Raw genomic sequence first — 23,236 nt, 5'->3', positions numbered from 1 at the left:
GGATTTGTCCAACGTAGCTCATGAATACAAAGTCATAAAATGCAAATAGAAGTACCTATATTAAAGGCTTTTGGCCATTGAGAATGAGGAAGGAACATTTTATTGACCTTCAAGTACATGTGGTGTGTGCTTTGGGGCTTTTGCACAGACTTTTGTTGAGATTTAAGTTGGAAAAAATACCATGTCAGTTATACTTCACAATGGTTTTAAAGTAATTTTTTGAATAAAATAGGTGCACCTTGCAAGCAGTGTTATCTGGGCAATTTTATCCTGGTAAGGTCAGTCCAGAGCTGGGCCACCACACCACTATTTTATCAAACCACTCATTCCACTATTCATTGAACCATCACATAGCCAATAATCCTAACATTGCACAATTAGTACTTTTCACTTCCACTCCAAACATTGCTACAAAGATCTCTGACTTAATGAGTTTAAAATAAACATTGTGTGCTTGCTTGCAAATGGTGCACTTACTTTTTACAATAACATTCATGTAGAAGTAAGGGAATGTACTAATTATCGTTAGTTAAAAAGTCTACGCGTTTACAAATGTAATCAACAAGTTGGTCGGTTGTTCATCCATAATGACTTGATGCGTAGATTGCCTTGAAGCGTTGCTCTCCTCAATCTTTTAACCTTTCATGATCGTAGTAAAGGTTATTTGCAACACACTTGGTTGAAGCATATCAGCGTTCTCATGCTGTGAAAAGTTAAGAAAACAATTGTATAAAGCTAACCCATTTTGGTATATGACAAATGGAAAGGTCAAATGAACAGCCCCTCCGATTTGAGTTTGTCAATGAAATCTGACGGTTCAAATTTCACTAAGAGCATCTACCTCAATTTTCATCAAACCTGTGGCAATGTCAAAACCAAAATTTATGAGTGTTTTAAGTTGAGACACTCATGAAATTCAAAAAACTTTTTGGCAATGGTTTATTCCCCCCCCCCCCCCTCAGATTAAAAACGCACATTTTGGTTGGTTTGATGTATTAACATCCCACAAATAAAAATGTCTGATTAAACCACTGCTCTCTGGTTCTTTCACTCTTTCACTTAATTTGAAGATGCAGAATCATTTTACCCCAGGTTTGTGAAAATAACTTTGGATGAGAAAAGATTATGGATTTCTACTAGAAAGATGACTGATTTTGTTAGTTTTTAGTGTGAATGATTCAATCTGTTTATCTAAGGGGTTTCGTTAGTATAAACATGTATTTATTTTTTTAATCTATAATCTGTAATCAATCTGTAGGGAGGGCCATTCATCTTGGTTAGGCGTGGTGCCAGCATGATCTCCCAAGAATGTTATGGCATGTGGTATGAGGGTGAAGTCTGTTTTGTGCTGCTAAAACAGCCCACTTTGATGTTAGTATAACACAACGTTTGGGAAAATCACATACCTGTTTTTAGCTTCACACATCTACGTTGTTAATGTGTAGACATTGGGCCAATGTTAGGCACCGACAGATCTCATGAAAATACCTTTTGAATCAGACAGAAATATCTGCAGATAAAATCAAAATACAGACAATAGTTTTAATGTGACCTTAACAATTTTCACTTGAGCTTCTCAAGTATCAAAAGTTAGGAAACGCTAAAAGATGATTGAAGTAGAACCATGAAATGTTAACACAGCTCTTCATGTAGTGTTTTTGTAAACTAATTACTATTTCAGCAAAATGGAATGACTTTTGATGACTTCTCAAAAATGCTGGCTTAACCCGCAATAGCTTGTAGTATAAAAACTTGTATTTTTGAAACATAAACAAGTAACTCAGATGACACTTTCAAAGGTGACTTTTGTTGTACCTTCTTTTTCAAATAAGTATCCCTATATACCACCATTAAATTGCCCAAAACCTTTCTATGACCCTACAAGGGGCAGATGATTTTACACAGAAACAAATATCAGAGCCAATTTCTTACAATGGGTACCAAGTCTATTTTTTGCTCTCTCTGTCCGAGTTTCACATGCTCCTGCCCGAATAAATTTCCAATTTCTTTGCATCCCACTAGCCCCTCCTCCCCGTCCCAAACAGAATCAATAAGTAACAGTTGGAACTACCCAGAGAAGGTGGTGCTGAATTTTGATAAAAAAGGAAACTAAGACATCTTTATGAACTGACAAATGTTTTAATGTTCAGGAGTTTCCCTTACCTTTTATTAAAGAGAGAGCAGTTCATTTACGAGACTCATTGCACATTGTTAGGATGCGTATCAGCTGCAGGTCTCAGACATCTACTTGGTTGATGAGTAGACCTCTCTGGAGATGTGACCCTCGCTGTGTCATGCAAACAAAAAACAAAATAATGGCATGTTTTTTTAGCTTTCAAATAATACCGTGTCATGGAGCACAAGGGTAGTTTGAATATTTACCATCAAGAACCAACTTGAAAAAAATTATCATTATTGTTCTGTTGTTATACATGTATAAAGGTAAAAGAGTGTGTGATGATTAGATATAATTGAGTAAAACTCAGTACTAATACTTTCATAACTTGACAAAACAAAACATTTCAATCAGTGTCCAGCTGAGTTTCACACAAAAAGTCCATAAGCGCTTACGGACAAGACAATTGAAATAAGCTTGGGCGGTTCCAGAAATTTGGGGCTCGGTTCCGGTTAAAAAAAAAAGCTCGGTTCTGAAACATACCCGGTTCCACTCTATATAAAACATAAGCCGCCCTGAGCTCACACACACACAATTGAGCCGATCTATTTTAACTGAAAATAACCAACTTAATCAGACATTGGTCCGGAGCTCTCACACACACACACATACAATTGGAGCCGATCTATTTTTAACCAAAAAATTAATACAGAATACCCACAAAGTCAATCAGACATTGTGCCACCGAGCACCTATTCTCCATGCATTTATACAAGTCTTTGATTTGGCCAGCAGCAGTACGTCCGTAGTGCAGTATGTCCATAGTGCAGTACGTCCGTAGTGCAGTACGTTCGTAGTGCATGCAGTGTGCCGTCTCTGTACATAGAAGTGTACATGCCTGTACATGCATACAGTACTGTGTGTTTTGTGCATGGGACAAGCTTTTATGAATATGGATATATCGGCAGCCAATCACAACATGCTGTCTGGTTGGACTTTGGACTCTGTATATCTCAGCATATGCCTATGCATATATCTGTGCACTGTGTGTTGTATAATAATGCAGCCACATGTGATAGTTGATGCTCATGTTGGCTTGAAGCCTTTGCGCAGTGTATCTGCGGTCACAGTTTTCAACATCAAGCCTCAATTTCTGGAGCCGGTTCGTCCCAGGATCGGCTCCACAGAGTCTTTTATAGTTGGGACTCGGTCTTTTGAAATCGGAACCGACAAAAGTGGGTACCCGGTTCCACAGAAGAGTGGAACCACCGCCCGGCTCCACAGAAGAGTGGAACCGCCGGTCCGGTTTTCAATTTGGAACCGGGTAGAACCGGGTAACCGAAGGAACCGCCCAAGCTTAAATTGAAAGCAACTAGATAGCAACGGAAGATAAACAGAAGATTAAACACTAGGGGGACTAGTTTTTCCAATCAATTTTCAACAAAATTAAAGGGAGGAAAACTTCTATCATCATCAATCTGTTAAAAACCTCACATGTAAGGGTTGTTCACATAGTTCAATTTAACTGTTTAGGTAACTTTTGTTCGGCCAAGATTGTAAAGAGTCCACATAAGAAGCATTTGGGGCCATTAGTTGCTGAACCCAAACGTTGCAACTAGTGCTTACCGATTGATGAGGTAGACATAGCGCACAGGGCACAGCATTTGCATCATGCATGTACTTTTGGAGAGGTATACTTCATCTGACGTCATGTCTGTAGCAAGTCTTACTGCAAAAAAAAAAAACATTATGTGAAATGAGTGTGGGTTTTTTTTTTCTTCAATTGCAGCAACAATTTGATAATGCTTTGACCATAAAAAGATGACCCATGCGTAAAGAATGTTAGTTTTGGATTTACGCTTGCACTGATGTGTGGTATCGGCGTTCTAGTTGGTAAGACACTGTTGGTAAGAAATGCAAAGGTTGTGGGTTCGAAAGCCTGCACTCGGGGTGTTGTGGCGGAGCAGATAAGAGCACCGAACTTTACCTCTGGTGTTTCTAATCAGCAGAGTGTGGGTTGAAGGCTCGGTCTAAGAATTGTGTTCCTGAGCAAGACACTTAACTACATGCTTCTCTCTACCCAGGGGTAGATGGGTACATGTTAAGCAGAGATGGTTCTTGTGATTGATTTAGCCAAGTAGCAAATTTTTGTTGCACAGGCTGTATAATCCCCAGAGAGCTAAGATGGTTTAAGGAAAGAATTAAATGGGCCAGTGACCAGGGTTAAAGGTTGGAAGGGTGATATCAACACCGATTATTATCATTACTCCTGTGATTTAGTTTCACAGAACCCTGGAAAGTACTAAGTACACAGTGCTAACACACATCAGTGCAAGGGTAAAACCCAATTTTTCATGTTTAAAAAGTTGTGTACATGTTGGCTAGTGAAATAAACTTATGACCCCTAATTTGTTCATTTCAAGGGTAAATTTCAATTTAATTGTCCAGACGCAACATGAACATAGTATGAACTAAGCCAGCCAGACTCCTTTGAGTGAATTTTGACTTATGCTCAGTTGTTTGAACTGGCATTTGATCAGCGGACTTGTACCAAGGAGAACACTGGTATGGTGATGATTATAAAGAAATGAATGGTGTCTAAAGGGCAAACAATATTGAAAGAAAACTAGAGCACAGAAAATAAATCAGAAAAAAAGTATTTAAGATTTTGTTTGAAAGCTATGGACACTATTGGTAATTGTCAAAGACCAGTCTTCTCACTTAGTGTACAGTGTATCTCAACATATGCATAAAATAACAAACCTGTTCAATCGGTCGTCGAAGATAACAATGAAAGAAAAAACACCCTTGTCACACAAAGTTTAGTGCGTTCAGATGCCTGATTTGGAGACCTCAAATTGTAAGTGTGAGGTCTCAAAATCAAATTAGTGGATAATTACTTCTTTCTCGAAAACTACTCCACTTCAGGGGGAGCCGTTTTACACAATGTTTTTTTTTTATACTAACAGCTCTCCGTTACTAGTTACCAAGAAAGTTTTTAAGCTAAAAATTATTTTGATTAGTTACCAATAGTGTCCACTGCCTTTAAAGCCTAGCATCTTCAAATTGTTCAAACTCCCTTGATGCGACTTAAATTAGTGTTGTTCATAAAGTTTAATTTACCTGTTGATGAAGACATCCTTGAATCTTGAAGGTGGGCTTCATGCATCTACTTCTGATGGAGAGGTAGACTTCATCTACTGATGGTGTGTCTGCAGCTGGCCTAAATTTAAACAAAATAAATAACAATATTTTGTGAACAATTTGATGAACTGTCTTTTGTGTTGTTGCTTCTCCAATTGTAGCCCAATACTAGAGTAATAATACAAAATGTGGACCTTGGCTTTTTTCTTTTGCAATCTACTCCTCAGCCAAAACTTTGTTTTGAGAAAAACAAAAACATCAAAGTTACTTTCTCAAGCTCTGTGCTCTAAGGGCCTTGTCACACGAGGCAACTTTTGCAGGCAACTTCAAAGCAACCAACTGCAGCACATCTACACGATCACTTTCGTAGCACACGAGTCAATTTTAAAACATTGTCTTACAATCCACAAAAGAAACATTTTAACATTCAAATGGGAATGCCTTTTCATCTTGGAGATTGCCTGGAACTGGTTGCTTGAAATTGTGCCTCGTGTGACCTGGCCCTAATGGTTAGAGGCTTACTTTAGAATGACAATAATGTTGTGGGTTCATTCCCAACCCAGTGCTTGTGGATTATTTTTCTTTGCAAAGCACACTGGAAAGCACACTGGAAAGCACATAGTACATGCAGTACAGTGCTAAAGACACATCAATGTTTCCACACAATTTTTGTCAAACTGCTGTTTTGAAGACTGCCTAACTATAAAAACAAAGGTGATTTATACATAAGAGTACTCTAAATGTTTTGATGAGTTGTTTTCTTACATTTGTGGACACGAAAAATTCAAACCACATGTGTTTGGCTGTGCCAGCACTGGGTCCATCACTTGATGGCCTAAAGTGGCAAACCATAAAGCCTTTTTTGGTGGCTTCTGCTGGGCCAAGATTGTAAAGTTAAGGGTGCAAATAAGAAGCATTTTGGGTCACTAGTTGTTGAACCCCATGACAAGCTGAAACTGGTGCTTACCTGTTGCTGGAGGATATTGTTGTATCTGACACTGGACAGCATGTGCATCAAGCATCTATGTTTGGAGAGGTAGACTTCAACTGACAATTCAATGTCTGCAGCTTGCCTAAATGCATACAAAATACAAACAAAAATAGTTTCTGAAAGGGGTGTGTTGTGGTTAATTACTCAACTGCAGCAACAACAATGCCAGGCTTACCCCTTGTGATTTATTCAATATTTGACAAAAATTTGATAAAAAAGGAAGGCTCTCCCTTTGTGATAAAAAAAAATGTTTACTAAAAAATAGATAAAAATGCTGGTCTCATCCCTTTGCAATTTTCCGATGTTTGACCCAAATTAGATGAAAACACTGGACTTACCCCTTGTGATTTTTTGTTTCAGTGTTTGACCCAATTTGATAACAATGCCAGGCTTACCCCTTGAGATTTGTTCAATGTTTGGTCATAATTTGATAAAAAGGCTGGACTTACCCCTTGTGATTTTTTTTCAACATTTGACCCCTTATGATTGGTTCAGTATTTTAAATAAATTTGATGAAAACACTGGGCTTACTCCTTGTGATTTTTAACACAATATATTACCCAAAACATGATAAAAGTGTAGGACTTACCCCTTGTGATTTGTTCAATATCTGACCCAAATTTGATAAAAATGGTAGGCTTACCCCTTGTGATTAAAAAAAAATGTTCACTAAAAAACAAATAAAAATGCTGGATTTTACCCCTCATGACTTTTCAATTTTGGTTCATGGAAGTGCAAAATGGAAAACATAGTGATATGTTGGTCAATAGTTGTTGAACCAACAAGCTGAAACTGTTGTTTTGTGCATCGGTGAGATACACGAAGTGAGAAGACTGGTCTTCAACAACTATCAAAAGGTTGCAAGTGTCTTAAATAAAATTTAATAAAAGTGTTTCAATGATTTTTAAAGACTTGCATATCGTCAAACTGTCAGCTACCCCTAGATGCCTAACAAATTAATGGTTGTTCATCAACTTACCTGTTGATGAAAACATCCTTCATTCAATCCTGATGGTGGCCAGCATGCATAGAATCTTCCTTTCCTTGGATCTTTGGGTAAAACACAAACAAAACAAAGTGATTTAAAATACATGTATCAAGTTATAAACAACAAAGAAAACTATCTGGGTAATTCAAAACAAATATGGTGCTGAACAGCCCCATTATTCTATAAAGGTTTGTGTTACTACCAAAAGAACGCTGATTGTAAATACTTTTATGAGTTATTATGGAAATGACAAATTCAAACCACTTGTGTTTGGCATCATGGTTATGCCAGCACTGCAAAGGTGCAGCCTAAAGTGGCAAATCATTTATTACCTCACTGAAATTGATAAAAACGAGAAGTGATTTTTTTCAATATTATTATTTGGCCCAAATTTTGTAAAAAATGCTGGGCTTAACCTTGTGATTATTTTCAATAACATTTCACTTAAATTTGATCAAAATGCTGGGCTTACCCCATGTGACTCATTCAATATTTGACCAAAATTTGATAAAAAAGCTGGACTTACCCCTTGTGATTTGCTCAATATTTGACAAAAAAAAGATAAAAAAGCTGGACTTACACTCTGTGATTTGTTCAATATTTGACCCAAACTTGATAAAAATGCTGGGCTTACCCCTTGTGATTCTTTCAACATTGGCTCATGGAGGTGCAAAATGAAAAATATAGTGATATTTGGGTCAATAGTTGTTGAACCAACGAGCTGAAACTGGTGCTTACCTGGTGCTTACACTGGGCAGCATGCATCAAGCATCCAGTTTTGGACAGTTTTGGAGAGGTAGACTTCCACTGACAATTTCATGTATGCAGGTTGCCTAAATGCAGACAGTGTACAAACACAAATACTATTATTCAACTGCAGCAACAATTTGATCACGATTTGACCAAAAGAGGGCGACATTCAAATAAACTCAAAACACTTCCTTTTAACAATAAGCTCGTAAGAAGATGGCCCATGTTTTTGTTGTTTTTTGGCTTGACACTTTGGGGGTGTTTTTTGTTGTGGGGATTCAGTGACACCTTCCTCTCTTTCAGTTTTTGGTGAATCTTTTTACTTAAACGGGTTTTAACTTATTTGAAAAAAATTGAAGAAAAAGCAAGAACACAGAAAAAAAATATTTAAAAGGGTTTACAAATTTTGTTTTAAGAGCATACATGAAGCATCAACACACTGTCCAGTAACGATGCATCTCAACTAAATGGTTGCTCAATTAGTTCACAACACTGTCAGGGAACAATTTCTCCTAGCAGTTTTACTAAGCAAAACAATTAGACTGAGTTTATTTTAAGCACACTGAATGCCAATATTGAGAAGCAAACCATGATTGTTGAGCAGCCACTGATTCATTTTGAGTAGCATTCTGCTCTGCTATACCAGAGAAACGATTCACTGTACCTGATTGATGAAAACATCCTTGAAACTTGATGATAGCCAGCATGCGTATCTTCTTTTGGGGAGGTAGATTTCATTTGACGTTAGTGTGTCTGCAGCTAGCCTACATGAAATAAAAACAAAACAGTATCTGCGAAATGAGTTATTATTGAAATGAAAAATTCAAACACCTGTTTGCACTGCGGAACTGGGGGTCAATTTAATAGCCTTAAGTGACGAATCAAATAATCTCAACCAAAGTTGATAAAAATTGCTGGACTTACCCCTTGTGATTTGTTCAATATTTGACCCAAGTTTGATAAAATAGCTGGGCTTACCCCTAATGATTTGTTCAATTTTTGACCAAAATTTGATAAAAATGCTGGGCTTACCCCTTGTGATTTGTTCAATATTTGACCCAAATTTGATAAAAATGCTGGACCTACCCCTTGTGATGTTTTCAATATTTGACCCAAATCTGATAATAATGCTCGGCTTACCCCTCGTGATTTGTTCAATATTGGTTCATGGAAATGCAAAATGGAAAATTTAGTGATATGTGGGTCAATAGTTGTTTGGAATCATGGTTATGCCAGCACTGCAGAACTGAGGGTCAATTAAATAGCCTTAAGTGACGAATCATATTTTCTCAACCAAAATTGATAACAAGGCTCTGGACTAACCCCTAGTAATTTTTTCAATACTTGACCCAAATTTGATAAAAATACTGGACTTACCTCTTGTGATTTTTCAATTTTTTACAAAAATTTACTAAAAAGGTATTTTTTTGAAAAACATGCTTGGCTTACCCCTTTTTTTTCTTCTTCAATTCGGCCCAAAAGTAGATAAAAAATACTGAACCTACAACCTACCCCTTATAATTTTTCACAAAAATTTGTTGTCAGGTACGCATGCTGGCATGGAGATATTTAGAACACTATTCAAAATAGTAGGGGAAAATTTTTCCTTGCAAAGACTTTCAAACTTGGTCATCAAAACATGGACAAATTGATTTTACACTCAGTAAGTATTCCTAACAAACTTGTTATGCTTTTCGACACATGCATGATTGACACACACACACACACGCATGCTCTCTTCATGAAAATTAAAATCTACTCTAGTACTGATTACCTAATGTAGTGACTGTTGACTTACAAGACTTAGTTGAATGAAAAGAGAAAAAATAAGGAACATTTGGGGTCGTTAGTAGTTGAACCCACAAGCTGAAACTGGTGCTTACATGTACCTGTTGCTGGAAAACATAGTTGTATCTGACACAGAGCAGCATGTGCATCAAGTATTTTGAAGAGGTAGACTTCTAAGAATGGCTTGTCTGGAGCTACCCTAAATAAAATAAAAACATATCAAAACTATTTTGTAAAAAGGGGCATGTTGTAACTTGTGCAAATAGCAGCAACAATTTGATACTGCTTGTTGACAATATAAGAGGGTGTCATGTCCATGTAGGTGATTTCAAAACACTTGTTTTTCTTTTTAAATACTTTTGTGGTTTATTTAAATAAAGGTTTTTGACTCAACTTCACTTGTAGTAGCCTTGGGATGGGACAAAAATGTCATTGGTCCTTAAAATAACCATTTATATGGTAAAGAGATGGGATTCACCTTGGTGTTCCTGGTTTGATTGGCTGCATACTTTTGCGCCACAGCACCTTGTAAAAACATTATAACATAGTGCTACAGTATGTAAAAGGTAATCCCACCACTTCCGTGTTTAAAGTTCTTAAAAAGATTATAGTGAGTTTAACAAGAACAATATCCCACAGAAGATTTTTATTTTTGAAAACAAAATGTAAAATAAAAAAGTAATAGAAAAATAAATTTAAAAAAGTTTGAGGGAGCTGGGAAATCAAATGGCGGAATTTTTATTTAATATTTGACCTAAAAATGAAATGGAGGCTTTCAGTCCTGAGTATGTAACAAAGTGTTTGTCATGTTGTCTTTAGACTGTGTTTGGACGATACCACTATACTGCAGGTAACAAACAGCAAACTTCTATACAGAAGACATGTCATCAAATAATATAATTAATTTTTAGAATATTTTTTTATTTTTTTATTCAATAATTAAATGCTAGCGCTGTTTTAAAGTGCAGCTAAAAAATGCTTTTGGCAGTTCTTGTAAGGCGACATCAGTTGTCAGCTTTTGTTAGTGCCGGGGGGAGGAGAAATTGAGAGTGGAAGAATTTCATTTAAAAAATCCTCAAGTAACAAAAAAAACCAATCTTTGTAAGGCCAAATTGGAAAATCATCCAATCCAAGGCCTCGTTGTTTACCCCAATTTTTATTTTTAATAACAACAATGTTATGTCCCAAATTTGTGGTCATTCCTGAAAACATTTTGGGTTGGATGGATTGCCAGAAGTAGACACAAAGTTCAACTTCAATATTTAAAAATGTTGTTAATTAAATATAATTTCATCTTAAACATTTCACCATTAAGTAAACTTATTTAAACATAATTTAGAAAAGCCCAGCAGTGCTATAGGCCTATCATTTAAATGTAAATTCCAATTGAACATCCAATTTGGCAATTCCGAAAAATTAACCAACCAAAATAATAAAAGCATGACTGCATGCTGAGGGGCATGATGAGAAAATGACATTGATAAGATATATTATATTTATATAAATACTTTATATTTATAAATTAAATACAAAACAGGCAACATTTTACTGGAAACAAAAGTTAAACTTTAACACAAGTTTGCCAATGGCAATGGAAAACATTCAGAGCAAACGTTTCTAAAAGAGAAAAGAGCTCCTAAATTCATTAGATAAATTGGCAGTCAAATAAATCATAGAACTGTGTCTCTGAAATCGTTTGGCTGTGCATGCATTCACATACGGCTCCATGGATATGCATACGGTGTGTATTGGAAAAAATGGGCCAATTCGCGGCTGATTGAGGGCAAAATATTCCAAGTTATTCGTTAAAATATTCGGGTGAAAATCCCGAATAACACACGAACATCGTCACAAACAAATTAGTTACTCACATTTGCACTTTTGTGGTAGTTGTGTCTCAGGAACTCGGTAAAATCTTGAAATTGCTGGAGAAATCCACTGAGAGACGTGTCGACTCGGTCTATTCTGTCTTTAAAAATGGCGGCACATGTGTCACGTGTGAACACGCACGTTTTTTAACACAAAAAAGTACGGTGGCCCACAAATGTCACTTCAAAAGCAAAAGCGCCACGGCAAAACCTAAAGCAGAAATTAATTGTGCGTTAAACTAAGGTCTTGAATTATAACATCCATTTTAGAATACATACAAAGTACCATATTGAAAATTTGAGAAAGATCTGGCGCCGTTAATTAAGAGATAATCGCCCCGCGTGAATGAGGACCATAGTTTCTTCGTTTGTCACAACAGCCTGTTCATTGCTTACCTGTAAAGTGCATAAGGGAACCAGTGATGTTGTTGGACAAGTTTTGACAAGAGACCCTTGACACTCCAAAAAATATTGTCCTTTCACACGAGGTGCATTTTGTAAAATGTTACAACCTTGCTACAATTTAGCAAGGGACCCTTGCTAAATTGCTCTCGCGTGAAAGGGGGTTTAGGCTTCCATACGAGTCGTTAAGTGAGTACGTTGCTGGTCAGTAGTCGAATCGTGCGCACTCGACAAACTTGCTCTATAGGTTGCTTTGGAAAAAAAACTAGCAAACTTTGACTGTAAACACAAAATACCCAAATTGACAAAATAAAAATAACATACAAGTCAATCTTCTCTTCTACCAACGTAATACCAACATTTATTCATATTCAAAACCTTCAACAATACATTGATTTGGTGAATTATCTTGATCATAGCCACTTAGAGTACTTTTTTAATCAATGGTTAATTAATTGCAACCCAAAACATACCGACTTCCAATTGGTGAGGAGGAGCCCCCCCCCCCCCTATGATGCATTATTTGTTTGATAATCTGTTTGTGCGAGCTAAATCAGAACATTTTACTTACAGTAAGTGAACATTATAACAACAAATAAATTAGGCCCTATTCGGGGATAACATGCAGTGTTAGTCTCTTTTCTTTATTTTTTTTCATAAGTTAACGAACTCGGCTGTTCCTTATTGGAAACTATAAAAAATAATATAAGAGATTAATCATAGATGGATTGCACATGACGTCATTGACCATCTTTGATGATACACGCACGCGTCAGAGGCAATCATTGGCTGAGAGTTGTGAGTAGCGCATGCACCTTTCCCCATTTCATCATCAAAATGGCGGTCGATGACGCTATGTGCAGTCCATCTATCAGATTAATGAAATTTCACACAAGTTTCACACAACATTTTTAAAACTCTGTGTGATGTCACCTTCGACAGCAGTTTTATTTCTTGGCCCCATGTATTTTACAAGAAGTTCTCTTAAGAACTTTGGTACTTTCTAAAATTCTTGAAGCATTGCAAACCTGTGATTGCTCCAAGAGACGCCTATAAAGTTTATCAACCAACCATACAACTTTGTCGTGCAACAACTATCACTATGTCACTTACAAAATGGGGGTTAAAATAGGCAGCTGTTTCAGAACTTTTCTTTTGCAAAATAAAGTTGTAGATGTTAAACATCGGCAATTGATGGGGGGTATTGTTTAAAACATTTCTGAATCAACGCCACGGCGATGGGGCGGGGCCAGGGGCACTTGGCTTCCGAGTGATTGCTCGAACAACAGAAGGTGCTGTTGCCGTACTTCCAGATGAAGGATGTTGGTCTTGGAGTAGTCTAAGAATGTTACATGCGGCAATGCTCTCGGCGTTCTTCTCTTTAAACTCGGCCACTCGACACTGATCTCTCTTCAGTTTGGTGCGACGATTTTGAAACCAGACTTTCACCTGAAGAGGAATGGTGAGAAAGGAGAAATTGTAAAGATCATATTTTTGCCAATTTGTCTTGTCAACTAGTTAAAGGTAGGGTCATACTTTGATAATGACCCCTCACAAATAATTTTTAGATCTATAAAATATTTAAAAGTTATAGGTCAGATCGGCAAAAATTCAGACGTATAGACTTGCACGTAAAGTTATGTATGTTGGTGAGGGCCAGGCTGAGAATACGGTGTCTTGGTATAAAAAATAACTTTTGGTGCTCCAAATAAATGCAGTTAACTATGAGAATAAAATGAAATGTGCATCAGATGATGTCCGTGACACCATTTCGTAGCAGATGTCTCACAAACTTTCTGCTAAGCAACAATAAACAAGGGTCCAGCTGACATGTGTCAGGTAACCTCATTCTGGTAAACATGTTGTGCTAAGCATATGTTTTAGTTCAGTGGACGCTTCCAATATTATGTACATTGGTGGCTCAGACAAAAATCACTTCTTTTATTATTGAAAATTAGTTTAAGCTTTCACCCACCTGTGTCTCTGTGAGATCGAGGTTGCTTGCCAGTCGAGATCGGTCTCTGCCCACCATGTACTGGTTACACTTAAACTCCCTCTCAAGTCGTTGGAGCTGGTATGTCGTGAAACTTGTGCGGGCCCTCTTGGGTCGATCCAGATCCAACGCCTTAGGGAAGACCATCTCACGGCGGCGGCCATTTTGATCTGTGAAAGATTGCAAAATAATGGTTAAGTCGTGTTTTGTTTTTCACCATGCGACTTGAGGCATTTACGCAAGAAAGAACTTTACTGTTTAGTGCTGACAATCCTGACATGGATACAAAACCAGACTTTCTCTCTGCCCCCATTACAGGCAGTAAAATGAACATTAGTAATAGCCTGATGATTATTCATGTTGGCGGCGGCCTATCAGAACAGAGAAACCGTGTTCTCAGTTCTATCATAATAATTATGAGAAACCAAACAACTAAACAAATGATTACAGAAAAAAACACGTACAATGAACAGGTGTAAACTAAACAAGACAAGAAGAAGGAGAAATGCCCACGTGGCGGGGTAAGCCAAATGATGATGGTCTTTGGCAATCAACAAAAGCAATTCAATTCAAATCAATTCAGAGGTAAACCGACCCTGCCTTTAACATACACGATGAAAACAAGTAATTTAATGCAATCAGCAATACTTTAGGTAACAAATATATGTATTTCTAGCTCTCGGGTCTTTCCTGCTCTCGGACAGTTTGCAATTTTTGATTCCTTTCTCTACGTTGTAGCCCAGTGAAGTCATCGCCCTTTTAATACCCTATCATAAAAGAGGCTTCCCCAGCCCGTCATTTCCTCCTTTGTATACAATCTATCCCCTCCTCGTATGCCAATCTTCCTGACCAGACGTCCACCAAAATGATCAAGTCAAGATCCCTATTGAAATCCGGCAATTAGCAGCCCGTTCTCTTCCAATTAGCCCTGGGAATCAATGAAGTCTCGTCGATAGAGGGAGTATAACCAGCGTGAGGTTGCAGCACGCCCCGGCCAGGGCAGCCATGGGGTGTCCCTCTTTAAAGACTGTGTCCAGACTCTTACATAAAAATCATCCTAATGATGATGTGTTACCCGGGGAGAGCCTGGAAGAGTGGCGTGTTATTGTGGTTATAGGAAGTTTGTTTTATTATAAAGTGAAGAGGATGTCTTGTTAGCAATCTAGATTAATTAGACAAAGGGAGGGTGATGGCGGGATTGGGATTATTATCATGATGTGTTTTGAATGATAAGTGTACATCACTCTGTTGAAGAGAACAGCGAAGCATCGGGGTGTCCCTCGTCAAAATTGCATTAAAGATAACGTCTCTACTAATACTATATCAGTGGAGACTTGGATGCGTACAACCTAGGCGACATAGGGGGCAACTGCCCTCCAAACTTCGGGCAAAACGGTAGGGACATTTGGCAAGCAGCAAGAAGAGGACAAATTGGAAAGAGTACGCGAAACAAACGTTTATTTAGATATTGGTTGGCATACTGATGTTTGTAAATATGTCTTCGAAATGTTTAATTAACCAATTGCTGATATCCAACGGCGACATTCGCTCTGAATGACTATACAAATAATAAAATAGTTATCACGCCATTTTCAAATGAGGACTCTATTGAAAAACGACTCGCGAATCCGAGTTTTACAGTATTGGTAATTGTCAAAGACTATTTGTTTCAGTCGGTGTATCTCAACATCATACGCATAAAATAACAAACCCGTGAAAATTTGAGCTCAATTGGTTGTCTATGTTGCGAGACAATAATGGCAGAAAAACACCCTGCTTAATTTCGGGACCTCAAAATCTAATTTTGGGGTCTCGAAATCAAATTCGTGGAAATATAATTCTTTCTTGAAAACTACGTTACTTCAGAGGGAGCTGTTTCTCAACAGCTCAGTATTGCTCGTTACCAAGTAAGTTTTATGCTACCTGAGTAATTACCAGTGTCCACTGCCTTTAAAGATGATTTTACTCTTCCAAAAACAACTGACGTATAATATGGGGCCTAAAGGGGACGCCTAAACACTGGCAACACACTTGCGTAGCAAATCGAAACGGAAACTTGGCTATCGAATTGCCTCTGCCATAAATAAAATGTTGAACACACAATCATGTGCCCTATCCATCCTTGTTTATGGCGCTGTCGGCATGTTTTGTATGGTCCTGTAGAACAAACTCGGGACCGTATATTCTCTATAAATGCAAAGGAGTGAAAAGGCACTCTTTGAAGAGCTGTATGAGGGACAACTCTTTTCCTTGTGGTCTTCCCCTCTTTTAGATTGAAGTTTGCATCATTTTGAGTAATGTTTTCACTTTTCCTGTAGTGAAACCCCTCTACAAGAGTGAAATAACCACTACTCTTTTTAAAAGAGGGACAACTCGAAGTGCTTTTCACTCTTTTACTCGACACCCTACACGGCTGGGATTCGAACCCATGATCCTGCTAAATAAAAGAGCATTTCCCCCGCAAGACTTGGACATTACAAAACAGTGTTTACCACGCGTTGTGGTGAAAACGGCGCCCTGATTATACCAAAGAATCTTAATACACGCGAAAACGTTTTGGTTTTGCTTTGTTTATGTTTTAATTACACCATATCTGATTAAGATGAACTAAAAGAAACACTAGACCCTTTGTTCTGTAATTGGACCTTTAGGGACGCAAAGAGCGACATTACTTATCAAGACGTGTACGATATCTGATAGACACACCTAATTAGGGTTCATATTTTCCTTAATTATTGAAGCAAATTTGCGAGTAATTATGACATCTCTCTGCGATTAAAACTGAATAGAAATATTCGTTGGCCTATGTAATAAAATAGTGCAATATACTTGCGCTATATTGGAGAGCAATATTGTATTTCATCATATAATACGCCAGGTGATTAGCTTTACTTGATTTGGTAATGAACGCGGTCATTGTCGATATGTTGTTTGAGTGCCTAAACGAAAACGGTTCTCTGTTCAAGCGCTTTGAGTTACTAAGACTAATTATAAGACTATTTTTATATATTTTTTTAAAAGCAGTGGACACTATTGGTAATTACTCAAAATAGTTATTAGCATAAAACCTTTCTTGGTGACGAGTAATGGGGAGAGGTTGATGGTGTAAACAATTGTGGGAAACGGCTCCCTCTGAAGTGCCATAGTTTTCAAGAAAGAAGGAATTTTCCAAGAATTTGATTTCGAGACCTCAGATTTAGAACTTGAGGTCTCGAAATCAACCATCTGAACGTACGCAACTTCGTGTGATAAGGGGGTTTTGTTCTTTCATTATTATCTCGCAAGTTCGATGACCGATTAAGCTCAAATTTTCACAGGTTTGTAATTGAACGTATATGTTGGGATATATCAACTGTGAAGGCTAGTCTTTGACAACAACCAATAGTGTCCACTGCCTTTAACATAGCTTATTATTATTATTATAAGTTTAGTATGCGTCTAAAATCGGCCACGTAGATCGAGAAAGCAGCATTTGAGAAAGCAGAAGCTCAAATTTTCACAGGTTTGGTCTCGACATTTCGAACAGTATACTTTGCTCGTCTTCAGGAGTAGAGTATATACTGTTCGAAACACACCATGCAAAGCTTTTAACCACCATTTAGCTTGCTTTAATCTTCAAACCGTTTGATGAAAGTCTATAAGGATTGAAAACGTGATTAATGCATCAATATTGTGAATTTTTCATTGTTTTAAAAGAGCATTCTCGTAAACCTGTCTGTGGACATTAATGATCGATTGGTGAAATTTATAATCGGGGAGAATTGAGATTTATTACCTTTTATATTAACGGTATAAACGATTATGCACTTCGTAGTTTACACGGCGGTGTCGTCAGGCACGACATTCAAAGCTTGTTTACATACATCTAAGTTTATATACTTGCCAGCAACTATCACTTTAATTACGGGCACTGGACACTACCCTATTGGTTATTACTAAAAATAATTGTTAGCATAAAAACTTACTTGGCAACGAGTAATGGAGAGAGGTTGATAGTGAAAAACATTGTGAGAACCGGCTCCCTCTGAAGTATAGTTTTTGAGAAAGAGGTAATGTCTCGCTCAAATATTAAAAGACATTGTTAGGCATCTGAAAGCACACAAATCATGTGCAACACGGCACTAATTGAGAAATCTGGTGTTTATATACCAAAGGTGTTCAGTGACTTTAACTCGAAATAAAATTCAGGCATCTTTTCTCGAGACCTAAAATGAATTTGAATGCTATAAGACCAGTGAATGCTAAAGTATAAGTATGATTTTAAACTATGTATGTAACAGTCAAGTCAAGTTAAGCGGCAAACCGCAGGTGCCTTAAAAATCATTTGAGTAGTTACTAAGAAGAGCCAGTGGTTTGAAAACTCGACGTTTTGATCAGTGTGTCCTGATCGTCTTGAGAAATCTAATCTATTGCCTCTAATGACATTAATTGTTACTACTTTCCTCCACCTTTCAAATAATGTTTGATATGAAAGTTCACACCTGTAAAGGACACTATAATTCGGTTCATAACCAAGCATGGCAAACCTTGTGTGCACCGTATTGGTGTTGTTTGGATTAAAAGAGATACTGAGTGTACGTAAAAAGGTTACTCGTCACGTTTAGTTATTGTCAAAGACCAGTACTACACTTGGTGTATCCCATAAAATAACAAATCTGTGAAAAAATTGCTCAATTGGTCTTCAAAGTTGCAATTGAGAGTAATGACAGAAAACCTTGTTGCGAAAATTTGTCCCTTTTTTCAGACCACGATGTTTTTTTTTCTTCTAAACTTAATGTAAACCGTGCAATGGGTAATATAGTTATAACAGGAAGCATAATCCATGTGGTGGATACAAAACTATTAGAAAAAATGAAATTGTGTCACTTTTGTCAAACACAATACAAGGCATAATGAAACGAAAGGAATCAAGTATAAACTTTCAGGTTAAAAAGTTTTTCGTGCAAATTGATAATTATGGTTTTGGTTTGATTTTTTATTTTAGAGTTGAACATTTTATGATGGCAGTTACAAAGACAAGTACAGATTGCTAGTACGAATGCTACATAATAAACAACGCAAAAAAATAAAATAATAAAAAATATAAAAAATATCAATACAGCATGCAATTCTTTTACAGCCAACATGTAGCAAAAAAAGTAAGTGTTCAAACCTTCGTAGAGAAAACCCTATCAATTGACTCTTTAAAAGGTGTACCACTTTTATAAAGGCTTGCCTCATAAACAACTAGTAGAGGAATTGAAAAGAGTAGGCCTACGTGTTTATTTCGGGTTGTCTTTGTTTTTGTTGGGCATGAGTGTCAACTGTGTTAAAACCTTCGTATTATAAAACCATATAAAGTAAATTTAAGGTATACCAGTTTTATAAATGACCTGCCTCATGACAACAAATGTACAAGCAAACTTGTAGAGCACTTGAAAAGTCCATCGCTTCAAACAAAATACGCACCTTTAAACGTGAGCACCCTACAGTGCGAGCGAACGTCGTGAGGCGCGTCACTGCATGTACTGTCCGGGGTAGACGCACGCCTCGTACACCCACCCTCTTCACCGTCCTCCTCGTCGCACCCTCGTACCGTACAGTCTGGAAGAATCTCCCCGGTCTTCTCGACCACTTCTCCCGGAAATACATGACACCGCCTCTGGCTACAACCCCCGTTCAATGGGAGTAATTGCCGACCGCTCTGCTGTGCTGGAATTCCGACGGCGGCACCGTACTTCTCGCCGAGCCGCTCGGGTACTGCCGCCGCGTCTGACGGATGAAACACGGGGGGAACTCGGTACATGGGATACGGCTGCCCGTAGTATGTAGGTTTGGAGTCATACGCCCCGTATGGGTAATCGTATGAAGGCCAGAAGCTTGGTGTCCACATTTTTTATTTTGTGTTTTTCGGGAAATAAAAGTCTATTTCATAATGTTTAAATAAAACTTTGACGAAAAGTTGACGAAGATGAGTTGCCGCTTGACTTGCTAGATCGACAGTGACCCACGACTTGGGAGTTTCTGTCTCCTCCTGACGACTTGGGGATAGCTATTTACTGGAGGAGGGATCGTGGTAATAATAGTAAGATTTTCCTCCTACACCGGAAAACAAGACATCTTGACGAGTTTCGCCCTGAGAGGGCGGGCTTCACTGCGGGACGTCTTTCAACTCGCGTCAGAGCCCCGTGTCGATGATTGACATCTTGTCAATTATTTGGGTCATTATTATTTGGTTGTGGGCAATGCTAAGGACTTATTAGCTCGCTGGCCTTTCAACGGTCTCCTTTCATGGGGAGTGACCATGCTGGTTCGAACCCCAGGTACACGCAGGGTCATAGTATAACTGTCTGTAGGCTTATTAGCAATAAATGCCACTGTTGCAAATAGGGACGATTCAAGGCTTAGATTCGCAGCTCATTTGACAAGTGTCACTGGCCACAGAGGTAGAAAAAGTTGGGTATCCACAATTCTTCAAAACAGTCATCTGAAAATTTATTGCTGGCACCTGAACTTTCTGTTGCTTCACTCTGTTTAAAATAGGCACTGGAAGCCACCGGGTGTAACACGAATTCATTATTGTTCATTTAGCTAACTTTCCCTGAAGTTTCTATATTTTTAATGTTTGTGTGAGATTAACACAGGTCCATCTCGCGTATTCGTGACGTCACAAACATTCTCCAGGTTGAAGCAAAGACCGCACACAATAACTTAACTTTAATTTCGCTCCACAAAAATATACCACTGGTCAAGCCATAACTGTCACTTATAGTTCTCAATCCGTTTCAATTGCCTTGGCTGCCCCTCCTTCTCCTAATAAGCGAACTAAGAAAGGACACTTCTTGTCCGCTTCCTAATGACCATCAATTGTCATGTTTGATTACGGCTTCAACCATGTCATCCGCTAATTGGGGAAGACTAGACGAACAGCGCCCCCTCAGTCCAATGACAACATAGATGACGTCATGGTGTGACATTGTGTACGATGGATGGGCAGCATGTATGGGGTGTGATAATTTTCTTTGGTTGCTTCAATTTGAAAGCAATCCAGATTCGCAGAAAAATAAAACCTAAGTCAGGGCAACATTAATGAAGGCACTAGACATTTGGTGTCCAAGACCAGTATGGTGTATCCCAACACATGCATAAGCTAACAAATCTGGGACTAAAAATTTGACTCAATTTGGTCATCAAAGTTACAAGAGAGTGATGGAAGAAAAATCACACTTGTTGCACAAAATGTTTGTGCTTCAGATGCTTAGTCTTATATAGCCTCAATTATCTTCATATGAATCAAGAACCTAAGAACCTCATTGGTTCTACAGTGATCATTCAACCTTCAATCTTTTAATGCAGCATCTGAGCTGTTGATTTTTATTTATTTGTCACTCCTTCAATTTGTTAATAACTTCTTCTTGTGTTATAAAAAAATCAAATGAAAGGCATTCTCGTAAAGAATGATTCAAGAAGACATACTCAGACATACAAACTTGCACAAAACCTAACAATTTCTCGTGATGTAAGAGACCAAAATGGGATGACGCGAAGAAAACAAAAATGATGAGACGCACAAGGTTGAACTCAATACAGACACTCCCTTGTTATCCACCCACAAAATAATTGGAATTGGAATACCTTTTTTTGTGTACAAAACACTTTTTTTTCTTTTAACTGTGTTCATTAGTGATGAGCATGAAAGAGAAATTCCCCTCTTTAGAAAACACAATGGTCCGTGCGAAAGTCCCGAGAGTATTCTTTCAAACGCGACCCTCAACCCCGATTGTACCGGGGTCCCTGAGACGTTTGGTCGGGCGCCGGTGAGTTCGGGAGGCGAGGGCTAGCACGGTCGGGGTGCCCTGCCGTGTTTTGAAACTTTCATCCCCCGTCAGAGTCCCGCTGTTTTGGGGGCTGAACAGGGGGGGCTAGGTGTAATTCAAAGGGACAGACTGCCTTCTATAATTCAATTGTAATCTGGAGCAATTAGTTTTGCTACAGGTGAGGTCATAGGTCGCAGCGATCTGACTCATTATTGGAGATAAACGAGGAACATCTTTTTGATCGTCTTTTGAAGAGAACAAATCAACAAAATTAGGAGGCTGCCTTGGGGCTATTGATTGACGAGGTTCGAAAGCTCTCAAGACATTAATTGTAAGTAAAGTCGTGGTTTTGCCTGGAAATGTTGTGACAAATGCAAGAAAGGGTGTCGGACGCATTGCTCTAATTCAGGACAATATTTACCGTCGTCTTCACTCTTCTTTCGTATCTTAAAATAATCAAAGAGTTGGCGATGAAAGATTCTTATTCTTAAAGGAAAAGTTTACCTTTGGTTTTTGGTTACGTTCGATTGGTTTACTTCTAATTAAGTGTCATCTTTACGAACCATAGCATGTTGTTTTGCATATTATATTTGTTTGTAAGGAATGGGGGGGGGGGGGGTAGACAGGCGCAATAGTCACACAAAAGAGACTAGACTAAATCTGTGGAGTATTTTTCAACGAGTTGTATTCTCTCATAAATATATACAAAGCAATTTCTTGAGAAAAGTCGTCCAATGTCAGTAAATGTTTATAATGTCTTAAATATTCCAATAATGATTATAGCAGAACGTAACAGTAGGGTAAAAGTCTAATTGAGGGCCAATTTCGCAGAGCAATTTCACCATGATTTAAGTGCCCTACTTCTAAATGAGTTAGTTTGCATCCGTGGCCTGTAACTAAATCTATTTTTCCCTTTCTAAAGAGCGTTTTCGAAATCACGGCCTGGGCTAACGGCTTGTACTGGAGCTTTAAGGCTTCGTTTCAAAGCTTTAAAGTGCCGTGCCAAAGACGCACATCTTTAAAATAACCAACGTAGCCCGAGCCAGTGAGCCCAAATTGACTCATGGTTTCGAAAAAAACCTAATGCAAAATTATATGATTAAAGTTCTCTACAACTTAAGTCTGGGACTCCATTTCATGAAATTGTTAAGCAGACAAGTTGTTAAACATAGGTTACCAACCAAAACTACCATGTACTGCACATCGCTTGTGAATGGGTTCCCTGTCAATTTATGCTTAGCGAATTAAATTTGCTAAGCAACATTTTCGGCTGCTTAACGAAAGTGGACCCTGGTTCACACCTTTACAGAAATTATTAGCAATACAGTAAGTAAATGAATAGGAAGACAACTTAAGCAAATAATTAGACTTCAGGCACAATCTGGTTAGTGGTGCGTGTT

General features: G+C 38.0%; 1 protein-coding gene and 1 long non-coding RNA gene across 3 annotated transcripts; both read right to left on the bottom strand.

The window, feature by feature from the left end:
- Positions 1 to 533: 533 nt before the first annotated feature.
- LOC117295005 lies at positions 534 to 11,742 on the bottom strand. 2 transcript variants are annotated; one of them, XR_004519611.1, is made up of 11 exons: positions 11,649 to 11,742; positions 9,873 to 9,976; positions 8,654 to 8,753; positions 7,978 to 8,072; positions 7,231 to 7,301; positions 6,228 to 6,333; positions 5,240 to 5,339; positions 3,743 to 3,845; positions 2,164 to 2,287; positions 1,407 to 1,510; positions 534 to 703 (listed from the first exon to the last, which is right to left on the bottom strand). It is a non-coding gene; the product is annotated as an uncharacterized LOC117295005 (long non-coding RNA). The 2 variants fall into 2 exon arrangements; XR_004519610.1 differs by having other exon boundaries at positions 9,879 to 9,976.
- A 1,529-nt stretch (positions 11,743 to 13,271) lies between these two features.
- On the bottom strand, positions 13,272 to 19,912 carry LOC117294308 (ventral anterior homeobox 2-like). The gene is made up of 3 exons (XM_033776668.1): positions 19,489 to 19,912; positions 14,023 to 14,210; positions 13,272 to 13,496 (listed from the first exon to the last, which is right to left on the bottom strand). The coding sequence occupies exons 1-3, from the start codon at positions 19,910 to 19,912 to the stop codon at positions 13,272 to 13,274; spliced, it is 837 nt and encodes a 278-aa protein (XP_033632559.1).
- Between the last annotated feature and the right edge of the window lie 3,324 nt (positions 19,913 to 23,236).

This window comes from Asterias rubens, chromosome 9 (genome assembly GCF_902459465.1).
Source record: "Asterias rubens chromosome 9, eAstRub1.3, whole genome shotgun sequence".
Taxonomy (NCBI): domain Eukaryota; kingdom Metazoa; phylum Echinodermata; class Asteroidea; order Forcipulatida; family Asteriidae; genus Asterias; species Asterias rubens.
The sequence above is the reverse complement of the archived record's forward strand: the minus strand, read 5'-3'. Positions and strand labels throughout refer to the sequence as shown.